Here is an 18,422-nt window from a genome sequence, read left to right on the forward strand (position 1 = left end):
TTCATGAGTGAGAGAGAGAGAGAGAGAGAGAGAGGAAATGAGAGTGACAGTGGGAGAGAGTGAGTGAGTGAGCTGTGAGAGCATTTTGGGAAATGGAGGAGAGAGAGAAATGAGAGTGAGAGAGAGTGAGCTGAGGAAAATAATTGAAGAGAGAGAGATTGGGTGAGAGAGAGAGCATGAGAGATAAAAAAGAGGGGGAAACACGAGGCAGGGTATTTGCGTGAAAGGGGGAGGGAATTGGGGAAGTGGGGTGAGTTGTCGTGAGGTGAGGGAGAGAGAGAAACAGAGTGAAATACCGGTGAGAGGGAAAATACAGGGAAAATACCCCTTAAAAATAATTAAAATACTAGAAATTTATTCAAATAAATATTAAAAATTTATGATCAAAATAATAATAACAATAACAATGAATAATTAAATATTAATTCAAAAAGTTTTACTGAAACAATTAAATTTATAATTAGCAAAACCATTAAAATAATATAATACCGTATTTTTAAATCATAGAAATTTCTAGAGAAATTGGGGAAAATACAAATATTATTTTAGAAAAATAATATTTAATGTTTAAACACTAAAAAAATTATTTAACCCATTATTAAAAAATTACGGTCATTACATCCTACCCCCCTTAAAACAAATTCCGTCCTCGGAATTTAAAATAAAATGATACAGGAAGAACCCAAGGACAGAGATATGGAACGATATCCATAAGCAGAGGAGAATGTAAAACAATAACGACACAATATAAGATATAAAATATGACAGCTAAGATTCAGCATGCATGTAGCAGACCATAATAACGATATCATAACACACATGAATAAATTTTTCATATCATAAAGGTGGATGAAAAATTACTTCAATCATCAAAATAACATGACATCAATTAAATAATATATACATATTAAAGGATAAAGTTATAATCTCACAATTAATTCGTAATATCAATATAGTCAAACACACTTAGAAAAAATAAATTAGAAAGTATTTATCAAAAGGCACAGAAATAGACATATAACAATGTAAAAATAAATATTTGTATACTAGTATAATGTGATATCAAGCAATTTAGGATTAATACATATATAAAAGAACAATTAGTAGTGTATGAAAAATTTATGTCATAATATATGCAGCAGTATTTCAATCATAAAATATGCTAGTATTCAATACATACGATACACAAAATGTGGCAATTGTCTTAGAAGAAATACATAGAATTTATAAATATATATATAATAACATGAACACAAATGCGTAATACAAGAATCATTCAAAGGTACAGAATATATTTTACATACAACAAGATTATTATGATAAAAGATATAGTGAAACTTAAAACAAAAGAAATACAAATCGCGTAATCATCAAATAAGTAATGGGAGAAGGAATCAATCAACATAATAAGAATAAATAAACCTGTAAAACAATAAAGTAATTCGAATAATAATACATACAAAATAAACACAAATAAAAGAAAACATATTTAATTGATGGAATGATGAAAATTAGTCTGAAACATAGAAAGGATACAAAGATAGTCAAGTATAAGTAGCTAACACAATTATTAATTATACAATCAAATAATCATGTAAAGCAGTATGCAAAATTTAACAGATAAATAATTCGTTACACAAATATTAGGAATCTACAAATTGTATACACAGAAATTAGAATGCGACAAATAATATAATTATGTAAAAATAAGCAGCACAATGCAAGTTGAATATTAGAAGGTAATTAAACATAAACCAAAAAGATATGATATACAAAACAATACAAGGCAGATAATCATGGAAGGTCAATGTGATATGACACAACAACATATAAAAATGAATTATATATAGTATATCACATTAAAAACAAAACAAATAATTATAGACATATATCACAGCAATAATTATCGAAAACACATACTTTATATAAATATTATGACTAAATAAATGAAGCAGGCTAACATGGACAAAGAACAAAATAAAAAGTAAGTATTAGAATGAATAAGAAACTGTATATAGAAAATAAGTAAGCAAAACACAAACAAAACTAAGAAAGATGAAATGATTAATAAATTAAATCAAACAATGATGATAGATGTAATTGGAAGTAAATAATGAAATGAGATATACTAAATGAAACTACTAATGAAACGTAAAAGAAATAACTATGTTAACTAATAAATAATATAACCCAAATAACACAATAAACTAATAAATTAATAAAATTTAATATAACATAAAACAACATACAAGAAAACATATAACTTGATAAGTATCCAAATAATAATGGTAATAAAACACGTACATGAAAAGTAAAATGTGACCAAAATTATGTGGTAACATACACAGCAGACATGTATAAATACATGTACAATACATAGAATTAATAAAATAAATATAACACAAAATAAAAATAACTACACCACAATGTGACTACTAATAAAAATTGTAGCAAAAACATAATAAATATTAAATCATAATAAGTATAGTAATACACAAATTGAAACAAAAAGAATATGAGCAAGAATACACTGCATAAAATATAAAACTCGCTAACTATAAAAATATTTCGCCTAAATACATAACCATAATACAATATGTAAAAACATAAAAATCAAAGCTAAACAAACACACATTGTAACAACCTTTAATAACCTTATACACAAACTATAAGGTCGTAACACCACATACTCACACCGAAAAATAACAACTCCTATTCAAAGAAAATAAAAGAATAAAACGATATTGATATAATATGATCTACGAAAAATACAAAAATAAGAGAAACGAAACAGAAAAGTAACACGATGTAAAATAACACAAGTCAAAATAATAAAAAATACCAATCTGACAAAGAAAAAAACATAATTGAAGGACTCAATGCATTCAAATAAGTAACGAACAAATTGACAGTATAAAACTCAAAATAAATTAACACATATAAAAATTGTAGAATACACTGAAACGTAAATACTTACTAACAATACTAACTCTCACAAACATACTACTAGATAAAGAAGTATAATATATAAAAACAAAAATTATGAAAGGTAAAATAGGTATATAAGCAAATGAAAACATAAGAAGGGTATAATTCGGTATAATAAAAACACCGATATATTTTAGATAAACATGGTTACACAGTTGATACTAGAAAGAATGAATGACTATAAGTCAATAAAAATAATATCGTAAATATAATAATCTACATAAATATACTATAATGAAAAAAATAGTAATTATAAAAAAGTAAAACACAACACAAGTAACCAAATCGATGAATAGAGAATAAACAACAACAATGACACAATAAAAGATATAAATATCTAAAAATATCATAAAATAAATACTGAAAATAACACGCGTATACAATGTATATTGTCACAATGATAAAATAATATATATTGAAAACAAAGCAAACAACAACAAATATGCAAATACACTATAAACAAACAATGAATAAAAACTATACATACCCACATACGCATATTAAAATTACCTCTTATTTTAATTATAAAAGGATAATAATTAATGATACGAGATAATGTAACAACATAGATAATTAATAACTCAACCCCAACCTAATAATATGAATAAATGTTTGAATATCAAAACATAAAAACATTACTATTAGAAATAACGAAACCAATTGTGAACATACTAAAATAATCTAACAAGGCAAAACTGACTGATAGAAAACTATATATTGAAAATGTATAAGTAATGATATATATTTTTAATGAAAAACACACAATATAACAATGTGTATGATATATAAAATAATATAATAAATAATGCAAAAATCAATACAATCAACGATATATAAGTCAAATCAAAGAAAATTAGTTGTAAAAATAATAACATATAAAATAATGACCGATACGAGGAAGATGAATTATAGGAAGAGAGCGTGTAATCGCGAAGCGATGAGACAAGAACCGAGGGAAACTCCGGAGTCAAAGAGTGATAAGATAGGGATGAAACGAAATCTATTAAGAAAATAGGATAAGGGCTCAAGAATAGTCTCACAGATGAAATACGATATGTATCTAAATTATCCATTATATTCTCACTGGTAGGACTCAGGACTGTGATCGGAACCGGGACCTGCATGGGCCACTACTAAAACCTATCACGCCCCACTTCCCAAAATACCCGAGAATCGGAACGTGAACAAGCCCGCGACGTATTAGATTGAGAAGAAATATACGTTATTATTTTTTTCTCTTTTCTCTTTTCTTCTCAATCCAATACGCTAAGCGTCTGGAAAAATACAATGCGAAGTCACAGGTCCCCGATCACAATCAGCAAGAATATAATAGACAGACTCAGAATAAAATAATACATATTACAGATGAATATCATCCAAGACAGAAAAATACAGGTCAACATGCCCTTATACAAAAACTATCTGAAAGAATTGCTAGAAAATATAAAATACATCAATCAACAGAATGGAAGGTGCTACAAAAGTAAACTAAGGACCAACAGCTGATAAAAGAAATAACTAGACGTCGGCTTGTCTGCTTGGTCTACAAAGCACTCCTACGGGGGATCCTCTGGCTCCTGATGTTCTCCCAGCTGAACCTGTTCTTCCTCTAAGTCTGACGTACACCAGAGAAAACAGGTGTACGTCAGGGTGCATGGCACTCGGCAAGACCTCACAAAGAAAATAGGACAAACGAAAACCAAAGCGAGAAATGATACGATAACAGAAATGACAAAAAAACGTGCAACTGGAAATCCAACAAAATCAACATACAAATTCACTACTAAAACATGATAGACATAAGCATCCAAAATCGATCAGGTAACGAGATCATGCAGCTAGCGATCAGAATAATCATCCAAGTCACAAGGTTATACCATAGATGAAATTAATACTTAAAAATCTACAACTCGAGACGTAGTACGTCGAACGAAATAATCCAAACAAGGAAACCCTCATGTATATACCATATGTCTCAAATTATAGATAATTAAATATTAATCCCGATCTATGTGTGAAAAGAAACTGTCCTACATCTCACAATAATCCATACCTAGCCAAACATCAAAGATCATATACTAGCCATTCTATAACAGGTCACTGGTCACATCTCACACAGAGTCAACACTCATATCATCGGATAAATGACTGTTCACAAATCCCCTACGTGCATCCAATCCCGCGAAACAGGCAGCTAGAGGACTACACGCAAAGCTCAGGTGACGAAACAGGTCACGGATCAAAGTGACAAAACAGGCCACTTTGTCCAACAAACTAACCCCAAGACAAAACAGGTCACTGGTGCGAGTCTAGAAGATACATCAACAACCACATCCGATCACATGAACATTAACTTTCTCATCCCAACTCTTCTCGTTTTTCTAAGTCAACCATAATCCTCATTGAAACTCGGGTTCACCACCTAAACTCAGTCAACACACCCACACATGTCACTAGGTCTGTTCATGACGCATGAGGCCACTAAGTCATGAACTACTAAGGGTTCTCAACACAACATGGACAATCAATTCAGAAAATAATTCCTTTTCCAAAATAGATTCTTTTAAAGTTATCATAAATTTTCCTCAAATGATTACGTTCTCAAATAAATTCTTTTTATTAATATATTTATCCAAAAATGATTCGGCTACCGAAATAAATTCTTTTAATTTATCTTAATTATTCTAAAAATACTATTTATCATAATATTGTGATTTACTTAATATTATTCACCAAAGAATTCCATGCAGATAACTATATCACAAACTAAAATATGCAAAAATTCATAACTTCATTAACAAGCCCACGCAGATAATTATATCAGTCTAAAAATACTTGATAAAATACAAGATGAGCAAGGGATCTTGCCTACGAGACCGTGAGGGCGGCTCGAGGAAGAAGAAGGAGGGCCGGTGGTTGAGCTTGGATCTGAGGATGGTCGTGGCCGGTTGGAGAGCTGGAGGAGGACGGGGGCGTCACTGAGTTCGGGAGAGCTGGTCAGATCTCGGCGTGGTCGGAGCTCATCGGAGGGGCTGGCGGCGGTGCAGCGTGGAAGGCGGCGCGGGGTCGAGCTCAGGCTGAGGCGGGCTTGTTCTGGTCGGGCGCGATGACGTCGAGCTGGGGCGTCGGAGCTCAGTGGGGCGACGTGGACAGCAGGCTAGGGGTCGTGTCGTCGGCGTTGGAGGAAGTAGTGAGGCGGCGCGCGAACTGGACGATCTGGATGGCGGTCGTCGGAGTGTTGGTAGCGGTGGCAAACGGGGGTTGCGGAGGCTGCAGGAGGCGACGGCAATGTAGAGGCGTAGGGTGGTAGGTCAAGGCTGGGCTGAGCTCGCGGTGGTCGAGGGGAGGAGCCGGTGGCCATGGGGGGCTGGAGCTCGTTGTTGAGGAGTTAATGGTCGGTGATGGGCGTCGGAGCTCGACGGAAGACGGAGATTGCGGTGGCTCTGCGGAGGACGGAGGCTTTGATGGCTGAGCTCAAAGTTGAGGAGGTAGAGGAGAGATGAAGTGGAGATAGTTTATGTAGAGGAGAGAGAGAGAAGAGAGAAGAGAGAGAGAGAGAGAGAGAGAGAAGAGAGAGAGAGAGAGAGATTCATGAGTGAGAGAGAGAGAGAGAAGAAATGAGAGTGACAGGGGGACAGAGTGAGTGAGCGAGCTGTGAGAGCATTTTGGGAAATGGAGGAGAGAGAGAAATGAGAGTGAGAGAGAGTGAGCTGAGGAAAATAATTGAAGAGAGAGAGATTGGGTGAGAGCAAGTGCAGCAAGCTCCCAGTTGGGAGTCCTAGTCAGCAAGCTCTCAAGAGCTCTCAACCTTTTTGGAATAAAAAATAAAAAAAGTAAGTCTTGGGAGGCACTCATTCTTTTATGGAGCTCCAAGAAGCTCCTAGTTAGGAGGTCCAACAATATCAAAAAAACCCCTCTTCTATTTTAATATTTTACCCATTACTTTTAATTATATTTAAACCTCTTGTATTTTATTTCTAACCGTTGGATACGGCCTTCGAGGGAGCGCACACGGTCTTCGAGGCAACCCACGGTCTTCGAAGGAGCACACACGGTCTTCGAGGTAACCCGCGGCTTTTGAGGGAACGCACACGGTCTTCGAGGTAACCCGTGGTCTTCAATGTTGGGCACGAAGTTCGAGGTATCGCAAACTTTGACCGTCAACCGACTAATGCCTATAAAATTCGACGGCTTCTCTCCTCAACTCATCATCTTCCAGAATAAAATATCTAGCTCATCTAGCTCTAGCGATGATGAAATGATGAAGAAGCTCTTTCTTATGGGAGCTGTTGTCGTTGAGGAAGAAGAACAAGAGAAATGTTCAACTTCAGTTCAACACAAACGACGTATCGTGCTCCATCGAAACCGACTGGAAGGCCACAATCAGTTATTCCAAGATTATTTTGCTGACGCACCAACCTATCCTCTTTATTATTTTCGTCAAAGGTTCAGAATGAGGCGTTCGTTATTTCTTCGAATCCACGACGCAGTCGTCGAACATGACAAGTACTTCGTCCAAAAGATGAATGGTGCTGGACAGTTATGACTATCTAGTCTTCAAAAGATTACTGCAGCTATGCGGATGCTCGCATATGGAGCATCCGCTGACTCCATTGACGACTACGTTCGGATCGGAAAAAGTACGTCGCTTGAGAGCGTGAAGAGGTTCGTTCAATCGATTATCAACATCTTTGGAGAGGAATACCTTCGTGCACCGACTAATGAAGACGTTGCACGCCTGCTCGAGGAAGGCTCACAACGAGGTTTTCCTGGTATGCTTGGGAGCATCGACTGCATGCACTGGACATGGAAGAACTATCCAACTACTTGGCAAGGTATGTATACTGGACATTTTCATGAACCCACAATTATTTTGGAGGCCGTAGCTAGCAAAGATCTTTGGATATGGCATGCCTTCTTTGGACTGCCGGTGTCTCACAATGACCTTAATGTTCTACATCGTTCACCGGTTTTCGCACAACTTGCGAAGGGAAGAGCTTCACTGTGAAACTATACTGTCAATGGCCACGAGTATAATATGGGATACTATCTCGCCGATGGGATTTACCCAGAGTGGTCCACATTAGTGAGGACTATTCCAGCACCTCGAGGAAACAAGCATAAGTACTTTGCTCAACAACAAGAAAGCGCAAGAAAAGATGTTGAGCGAGCTTTTGGCGTGTTGCAAGCTCGATTTGCGATTGTTCGTGGACCAGGACGTTTCTGGCAACCTTGTGTGCTGAAAGATATCATGACATCTTGTATCATAATGCATAACATGATCGTTGAAGATGAACGTGATTGTCAATTGGACAACAACTTTGACTTTACCGATTCGGTACCAGTCGTTGAACCTTCTCATGTGCAGACGGTGCCGCTAACTTTGTTCATCCAAAATCATCATCGGATCAGGAACACGCAAACACACAAATCACTTAAAAATGATTTGATCGAGCATCTGTGGCAGCTTAAGGGATCCATCGCCGAGGATTAAGTTTCTTTATGTCTAATGTAATTTCAGAAAAGGAGTTCAAGTTGTTGTACTACGCCAATTTCATTGTCAATAAATTAGTTGTTTTCATTCAATGCCAAAATTTTCAACTTCAAGTACAATCATAAATCTAATATAAGATAATATTTGATAATTAGGAAGAACTAATGAGGATGTGATGCGAGTACAATATATGATAATTAGGAAGAACCCTTGGACATCCACCTCTCCAATATCTCTGCCTGACGCATTTCAAAGTATTGTCATTGAACTGAATTGAGTGTTGAGAGATCGATCTTCATGATATCGTCATATTGTTTCTTCTGTTTTAGCTCTATTTTTTCTTTGTTGGTTTGCTTCATCCACGCGAAAGCCTCTCCCATAATGGACTTAGCGGACTCAGATTTGTCCACATTTTGTTTCCTCTTGAGTTTTGCCGCTTTCCTCCCTTCAGGCCTTGCTATAACATCATCCGAGTCAATGTTCAACTCGATGGGGGTCGCTGGCATGGAATTGTTTGGTGAGGAATCAGAGTTCGTGGTTCTTCTCGGCTGTGATCGAATCTTATTGTAAGTTTCCATTTGTTGGTTCCATTTTTGGTGATGACGCAACTCAACCCAGCAATGGTCAAACACGAATGGCTTACCATAAAGAGATTGGTATAATTCTTTTACTTCTGCAGTCTACACAAGAGTTAAATTTAGAATAATCAAACATATAAGTTAAATATTTACATAAAAACATATAAGTTAAATATTTACCTGGTTAATAATTCCCGTACCAGATCTTTGTCTTCCTTCAATCTGAGCAACACACCCGCGGAACTTGTTGACCGACAGTTGAATCGTTGACCAATGGTGCATCATTTGGTTTGGTGTGCGACTCGTTGGATCGGTAGAGTATTGGATAAAGTAGTCGTTAGCTCTGTACCAGAACTTATCTTTGTGTTGCCCTGTGCCTTGGATGGAGTCTTGGCTCGTGTTCAGCCAAGCAGACACAAGAAGCTTATCCTCGTGGACAGTCCAATTTTCGGACCGCGTGTAAGCCTTCTTCTTCTTTGTGGTCGGTGTTTCTTGGGATGACACTTGTTGTGTAACTCGATGGGATGACCTTCTTCTACGACTTCTGTATAGAACGGCGAGTATAAGGTCGATCCTTCACCGGTAAGGAGTGACGAATAGTAGTTGTTGTTCGCGGGAAAAATCGTAGCTTTCATTGATGATTCTATTGATTACTTTGTTAACAGTTTATCGGTTACAAAGATCCGGTCTTTTTATAAGATCCGGTTACAACAGAATCAAAAGAAAAGAAAATTACAACTTTCCTTATTTGTCGAACGAATCGCGAGATCCTGTTTTGCGGTCTCTCGCTTTTGTGGGTTCTTCGCCGGGGTTAATCCGTGGACCACCACACGATCTTGATCCGGTCGGATCTATACGGTATAGCGGGTGTTATCTCACGAAGGAAATAACAGCCGAGGGGATTATTTCACCAAGGAAATAATAGTCCGTAGTTATCGAAATCGACCAAGCGAAATCGAGACTCTTCTCGGGATCAAAGACCAAGCTTTGATCCGGAGGGAAACCGTGTAGATCTCAGATCTGATCTCTCTCGAACTCCTGCCTTATTTGGCGTGGATGATCGCCAAGAACCAGATATGGAAGTTGAGTCTTCAAAGCTCCGAAAGTTCAAGTCCAAATCTCAATCCGGCAGAGTTTCGGCTCCAAAATAGGTCGGGTGCTCGCCGTTACGTCCGTTGTCCGGTTTCACGGTTTATCCAAGTTTTATTGTTGATATAGACTCTGATTTGGTGTCTGGATCCTGATTTGGCAGTAAATTCGCCTCGTCGTTGATCTGAACTCTGATTTCGGAAGTGCGGATCCCGATTTGGCAGTAAATCCACCTTGGTGTTTGAGTTCGAATCCGTTCTATGTTTGGATGACTCATTGACTCCCCGAACCGTTGGCTTGATTCCGCACGCGAATGGATGCATTTCGTTGCTTGCGTGCGATTCGCTCGTTAATCCGCTTCGTTGCGTGTCACTTGGCTTTGGCGTTGTGGACTGACGCTCGTGTTTGGATATGTCGCCCGATGGTTCGTCGGTTTGTGCCGAGCTGTGCTAAGGGACCTATAAGCAATTTTATACGCCTACAGATACCCCCTCCAAAGTATTTCAGCCTCGTTCTTTTATAGAAGAGTCTGGAATACTTTGGATATGATTGTCCCAACCTTCAGTCGGTGTAACGGGACCTTGGAATGGCTTCTGTTCTTGATTCCTTCAATCCTTCAGGCTATTCGGTGCTTTGTCGAATGTCTGTAAGGGTTCCGGTGCTGCATTTATTGTCTGACCGTTGTCGGAATTTTGAACTTGAAGTCGATTCCTGATTTTCTGATCTTTAGCTCATGTTTGTTGGTTCAACATAGCACTGACCATCGATTGTTGGCGTTGAGTCTTTATTTGTGACGCGTTGTCCGGCGTAGTGTTGTTGAGTTATCCTTAAGAATATTTTTAGAAAAAATATTCTCTAGGAACTTCTCAACCAAAAATAGGGAATAGTTTATACTCGTATACCTTATTGGAGTATTTTTCATGTCCAAATGAGCCGAACCGGCCTAATAATGACCCAAAAAAGGCAGTAATTAGGCTCAAAAAAATCTTCCGACCCTTCCGAATGTGTGGGAGAGGAAAGAATAAACAAAGGACTGAACCATCGGTCGATTTGAAGTTGTTTCGATGCTCGGTTCAGCTTCAATTTGAATTCTGGTTCAAATCTGGTTCAAACTGGTTCAACCTGGTTCAAGACTGATTCAACCTGGTTCAAGGCTGGTTCAGGACTGGTTCAAGACTGGTTCAGACTGGTTCATGCTGGTCTGGTCTGGTTCAGTCTGGCTTGGCCTGGTTCAGCCTGGTTTGGCCTGGTTCAGTTCCTTTTGAACTGATTTAGACTGGTCTGGTCTGGTTCAACCTGGTCCGGTCTGGTTCAAGGCTGGTTCACCTCTAAAAAGCCTCTATTTTCCTCCTCTTTAGGGCCGGCCCCTCCTTTGTCCAATTTTCTTGATTTCTCTTCCCTCGTGCATCCTTTCTCCCTCAATTCCTCATATTTGTCTTAGATTCAGCCTTCCTTTGGATCTTAGACTGAAAAATCTCTCAAAAATCTTCATAAAATTTTTTCTCTCAGGCCCCTAGAGCACGTGGTTCGAGCCTCTTTTAAGATCTGATTTTTATTGGATCCACGAGCTTTTCCTCAGGTAAATCCTCCACAATTTTGGCTTATCTCATATTTAATTCAGTATATGAATTTGTGGGATTGCATATGAGGGTTAGGGTTATGATTTGGCGCCTCGAGCTCCTCTTTCAGGGGGGTAGAATTGCAATAAAAAGGGAAATTTTTTTTTCTGGATCTGATCCCCTAATTTATTTTGCAGATCATCATGTCGCGTGTCCCGAGAGGTCGCTCCCCTGCTACATCGGCTGATGGCGTGCTTCCCTCGTATGCTGGTGAGCTATTTTTGGCATATTTGGAAATTTACAAATTAGTCCTCTTTTTCCTGGAAATTTGCAAATTAGTCCTTTTTCCCCACGTTGTTCTCCTTGGTGAGGCAATCGGGAAGAGCATTGATTCTCCTTGGTGAGGATCGACGCTTTAAAGATAGGTTTTGCTTGGTCAAAACCATATCTTAAAATAAAGGGGGTGTTTTGACGATGCATTGTGCCTTATAAGGTAGGGATATATTGTCGATATACCCTATCTTATGAATGCATAATGTGGCCAAATCGTCTCACCCTTTATAAGGCAATGACTCTATCTTATCCATTTGTAGGATGAGTTCAATTTCCTTTTATAACTAGAATTAACAAACGTTTAATTGCTTGTTTTTAGTGGAGTATCCTTCCGGAGCATTTTCATCTCATGCGGTGAACGGACGTCGTGACGAGTATTATTCGACGTCCGATGATTTTTCACCCATTCCACTTACTTTTCAGTTTGTTCTGGGCACGTCGACAGAGGTTGCCCAAGTGGTGAAGGAAGGTGGACATCGAGCTCTTCGACAGTTGATTACAGATGCGCCTTTCGTGAAGGATGCCAGTTCTGTTCAGTCTCTCAGGAAGACTGACTTTTTATTTGGCGATTCTGTCAGAGATCCCGATGCAGTGTTCATTAATGCCGAGCAGTGGCTTCATAAGAATAGCGGTGGTTTCATATATTTGCCGAAGATTCCTCGACACCGCTCGTTGACTGAACTTAGGCGTCAGGCTGTTAAACGGGAGATGTCGTGGTGCTTGACGAAGGAGCATGAGAGCGTTCACTGTGGCTATATCACTCATCAGGCAGCTCCTGGTTCGAGCAGGAGTCATATCATTGGATTGCATCCTGGAGTACTGGGATTAGTTGCACCGCCGCGTAACGAGTTTCTTGCCTCTGCCTCTACTTTGAGGAATCGCCTCGCTGACTTAGGACGGGAGATGTCTGCGACGCGTCATAGATTTTATGGCTGGGTCCATTCTTTAGACAAGCTCTAGTGGACTCGCATGACGAAATACGTCTTAAGCCGATGGAGCGAGGAGTTGCATGCTTGTGGTCTATATGCGCACGCTTGTGGTCTATATGAAGCTTTTCGTTCCACCATGTATGGCTTACCCGTCAGCGCTAAGAATTTCTTTGCTTTGTGCAAGCTCTATAACCCGGATTCGAACACTTTTCTGACTAGGCACGGAGAGTTGGGCTTGGCTCTCCATGAGATGCACAAGATTTCTGGTTTGCCCATGGGTCAGATGTTATATCATGAGTACTTTCCTTCCAACCAAGAATTGAGTCAGCTGAAGGATCGCATGCCCGACCGCTACGAGACCTTATGGGATCTCACATATCACTATCATATTGCTTCGGTGCAGTCTGAGCCTTTAGCGAAGAGGACTAAATCAAATGTGAGCCTGAAGCAGTTCGCGTCTTATCTGTTCAGAAATCTAGAGAGCAATTCTGGCGAGGCTATTTGTGAGCTGGCGCCACTTACTCCTTCAGGGGTTAATAGTCTACTGAAGAAGATTGACGCTCATTCCTATACCATTAAGTTTAAATCATTCTTATGGCATGCGACTGCACCGATTCGTCCGATGACCCTTCTTGCCGGTTACCTCGCCATCTGGTTAAAGAAATGTGTGGTCCCGTATCAGTCCGGTGACGCTTTGCCATTAGAAGTCCTCTACCCAGCGGTTCAACTTGCCTACAAAAAGGAACTTTCGCTTCTTCCGGTGATGGTGGCTAACATTCATCGAGGGCTTCGACAGATTTCTAGTGCTTTTACACAGAAAGAAAGTGAATCGCCGACTCAGATTCCTACCATTAAGGTGGAGCTTCTGTATACTTATTTGATGGCTTGATTCGTCCTTCATCATTCTGATATAATGTCAGTACCAAACGCCATAGACCACTCTGTTCCTCTACTACAGTTGCTTGAGAATGGCAAGTGGGAGGGCCGAGGATTCCCTAACATCAGAAGGCAGCTACAGTGGCTAGTGAACATTAGGCCGGGTTATCTGACCTTCCGGGTGGGGAATCAGTGTTTTATAGAGCCATATCTACCCTGCCGATTCGCCCGCCAGTTTGGTTATGATCAGCTTTATGTCGGGAATCCACGTCAGCAGCTTCGGACTCATGGAGGTTTGGTGGACGGTCTTCGTGCATGGTTGTGGACCGTGACGGGCTGCACTGGTGCTAAGTTCAGTCTCCCGAGTGCTGAGCGGCAGTTGAATCTCACCTTCTTAAGCTGCAGGTGGTTGTTAGCAGCTAATAAAATTGTTCCCGTGAAGCCGATTGAAGAGCTAGTGGCCGAGGAAGCTTCTCAGGTTGATTCTTGTGTGATTCGGGATGGTGCTCGGTCACAGAGGGCGCGGGGCAAGACTCGCCGAATTGACGCAGAAGGAAATAAGGCCTTCAGTTCTGCTGGAGAGGCCTCAGGCGGAGATCCTGAAGACTACGAGGAAGATTTCGAGCGAGGTTAGTCACCTATCTTCTCCCTCTGCATTTCAGAATTGTTAGTCCTGACCACTATCTGATGTTTCAGGGACAGCGACCAACAGTGAAGAAGAATTCCGTCCTTTTACTCGGGCAAGACCTTCAACTGTTGCTCCAACTGCTAGGCGGAAGAAACTAGTCCGCAAGCCGCGTGCAGATCCGCGAGCATCTGACATGGATTTGGCTAGTGACGATTCTGCTAGAGATAGAGGTAACATCTACTCTATAGACCATTCTCTTGATCGTTTAGAATTTCAGGCTCATACTTTTCCATTCTATGCAGGAGAGCGCGAGGAAGGCGAGATGAGTCTCGATCCTGCTCCTCATGATTTTGTATCTTCTGGTGAGCCTGACTCACCGTACCAGGTAGAAAAGCCTGCAGAAGCTGCTGACATTAGGGAGGCTATCAATGTAGGACCCAATTCAGCGAATCTAGGTACATCTACCATTGACAATATATCTTTTAGATGGCACGCGAAGAAGTTGAACGATCCAAAATTCGTGCATTCCCTAATCATCTCTATGCTTCTTGCTCTTTTAGATAAATTACAGGAGGCAAACATGGACTTTGGGAGTGAAGAGGCTGACGCACCCGTAGGAGGCACGTCATTTCCTTGGTTATAGTCTCTTCATTCTTCTTTCGCCGCGTTTATATTTTCTCGTGTCAGATTTCCCGACTGAAGATTTCGACGGGGAAGGTTTGCTTGTGGACACTCCTATGCTCCACTTCATGTATGACTCTCCTCAGATTGATGACCAGATGCCTGAGGATATGTTTCCTGAGTCTACACTCCCTAAGAATCCCGAGGATGGTTCTTTTGAAGGTACGTGCCTCTTCTCAAGTTAATTATAGGACTAGCCAATTTTTTGACTAATGCAGCTATAATGTGATGCATCTGAGCATTCTGTTTTGTGTTCGACAGGAGCTTTTGTCGAGACTGATCCTGTTGAGCCGGCTGTGAGACCAGCTACACCAGCCGATACATCCATAGCCGTTACACCCCCACTACCCCCCAGTGACTCAAGGGGAAGGAGGTATAAATTAAACAACTGAGAAATGTCATTTATTTCCTCATTAAAGCTTTTGATGAATTTTTCCTTTTTGTGTAGGGCTTCCTTCTCGGCTTCATGTCCTCGTGAAGGAGTTGTTATCGGACAATGACCCTGAGAAGATCGTCATCTGCATAGAAGTCCGCTCTTTCTTCTCCTTTGTGAATGCTATGCTTGGAAAACTCTTCCACGGCGGACTTTCCCTTCACCAGTTTAAGCCCTTCCTTGATTCTAGGATAAATTCGATAAGGGATGCAGGATACCCGGATCTGGCGAAGGCTATAGTTGATGATCTTCACTACCTAGAGCATGAGCTTCAGATATTTCGTGAGCTCCAGGATACAGGTGCCTCCTCATTCATTGTTGCCGAGTTGGATACTCGCTTACAGACATGGCGCGATACTCAGATTCTTGCTGAGCTCGAGATTCAGGTGCAGCGGGACGGGGTAGACCGAGTTGAGGCTAACCTTGCTATTAGATCATCCTCACTCGACGAGCTTGATTCTTCTATTGCCTCTTGTGAGACCCAGATAGACCAGCTCCGAAGAGAACTTCGTGAGAAAGAGGAGACTTTGAGTATTCTTCAGATGACGAAGATACAGGATCAGCAAGCACACACTGCTTTATCTGATGAGCTGAAGTCCTTAAAGCAGAAGCTGGTCGAGACAGAGGAGGTCGCTGTGAAGACTTTAGCCGCGATAGAAGAGTCCATCAGAGCCGAGTTGCAAGATGAGCTTAGGCAAGCTTATGATGAGAAGCTGTCTAAGTTTAGTCAGCAGATTTTTAACCATGGGCTTGATGTATGATTTCATTTGCTGAATACTTTGACATTTGATTCTCTTAGTGTACGGGAATAGGCTACCCGGCGACACGTGTTAGGTGTTGACTTTAGGATTTTTGGCAACCCCTCAGCCTTCAACGGGTTTGATAAGCCTTTACCGACTACCGTTTGAGTCGGGCTAGCATGCGGATTGTCTAAATCCGTTCCGCATGTAACGTTGTGCTAAGAGAGTGAATTCTCTGAGACTTTGTGCTATGATGTCGAATACATAGACTTCACCATTGTTACGGGAATAGGCTACCCAGCGACATGTATTAGGTGTTGACTTTAGGATTTTTGGCTAACCCCCAGCCTTTAACGGATTTGATTAGCCTTTACCGACTACCGTTTGAGTCGGGCTAGCATGCGAATTGTCTAAATCCGTTCCGCATGTAACGTTGTGCTAAGAGAGTGAATTCTCTGAGACTTTGTGCTATGATGTTGAATACATAGGCTTCGCCATTGTTACGGGAATAGGCTACCCGGCAACACGTGTTAGGTGTTGACTTTACTTAGGTTTTAGGATAGGATACCCCAGAATCGAACTCTGGTGTCTTTTTCTACGGAGAAAAGACTAAACCGGCAGCGCGTGTTAGGCGCAGACTTATCCCTGCTTAGGATTCGGGATAAACTTCCTAGGATGAATCCTATATTGACAAATTTTGGAAAAGGTTGGTGTGGGAAAGGAAGAATTTTATATTCTATTTCCCGGTCTTCTTTTAGGGTGAAGGCGAACCCGAATACAAGGAAGGAAGAATTTTATATTCTATTCCTTGATTCTGGAAAGGAAGAATTTTATATTCTATTTCCAGCACAAAAAAAACTAGAAGTGGGATCTCCACTCCGAGAATCTGGAAAATCTAGATAAACTTACCTTTTATAGGATTGGTTATCTAAACTGAAGATGAGTTTTTTCGTTTATCGAAGTGAAATTTCAACTTCGGTTATGACCATGGGAAGGCTCAACCAAAGAGAAAAGAAGGGAGTTCTTTCGTTTATCGAAAGGGGACTCTGAATCGAAAGTGGACCTCTTGTTCATGGAAAGAGTCAAGAGGGTCAGAAAGACACTTTTGGTGGACTCACTGTCAATTGAAATTGATCAGTGAGGGATTTTGGTGGTAAACAATAATTTTGGGTTATCCCCTAGAATATTAGGTATAATATTCTTCAAGGAACTTCCCGGTAAATGAGTTATCCTGAATGTACTAGGGATAGTACTTTTTAAGGAACTTCCCATTTATTGGCATTAATTGCCTGACGCCGTCTTGAGTAATCAGGCGATATGCGCCGTTTGAGTAAACTGTGTCTATTACAAATGGTCATTCCCATTTGGGTTCAAATTTACCTTTCTTCTTAGAGTTGAGGATTATCGGTCGGCGAGCAGCGAGGACCAGATCTCCTTCCTTGAAGCTTCTCTGTCGGACTCTCTTGTTAAAAGCCCTAGATATTCCGGCTTGATAAAACTCAATGTGTTGTTGAGCTTCCAAGCATTTTTCATCCAACCTTTCGAGTTCTTCAAGACGTTTCTGATGTTGTTCTTCTGTCGTCATCTCAGTTGCAAGAGCGATCCGAAGGGATGGGATTTAAATCTCCAATGGTAGCACAGCTTCACATCCGTATACCAACGAATATGGGGTAGCTCCCGTAGGTGTGCGTATGGTGGTGCGATAAGCCCAGAGTGCTTCACCGAGTTTATCATCCCAGTCTCGTTTATTGGTCCTCATGAGCTTTGACAGGATCTTAATGATCGTCTTGTTAAACGCCTCAGCTAATCCATTCGCAGCGGGATAATAAGCTGTTGACGAAACATCTTGAATTTTGAACTTGTCACAAAACCTGACGAAGGCGTTGCTTATGAACTATGGACCGTTGTCATGAATGATCCGTCTTGGCACGCCGTGTCTGTATATGACATGATGCTTGATGAAATTGATGACGTTGTTCGTCTTCACTTCTCTAAGCGGAATTGCTTCAGCCCACTTTGAAAAGTAATCCGTGATTGCGAGAATGAATCGATCACCTTTGACTGAAGGAGGAAAAATAGGACCGACAATGTCCA

The 18,422-nt window shown here is 40.2% G+C and overlaps 1 protein-coding gene across 1 annotated transcript; it reads left to right on the forward strand.

The window, feature by feature from the left end:
- LOC109823262 lies at nt 7,565-7,996 on the forward strand. The gene has a single exon (XM_020389546.1). It carries the CDS (start codon nt 7,565-7,567, stop codon nt 7,994-7,996), a length of 432 nt encoding a protein of 143 aa, XP_020245135.1.

This window comes from Asparagus officinalis, chromosome 9 (genome assembly GCF_001876935.1).
Source record: "Asparagus officinalis chromosome 9, Aspof.V1, whole genome shotgun sequence".
Taxonomy (NCBI): domain Eukaryota; kingdom Viridiplantae; phylum Streptophyta; class Magnoliopsida; order Asparagales; family Asparagaceae; genus Asparagus; species Asparagus officinalis.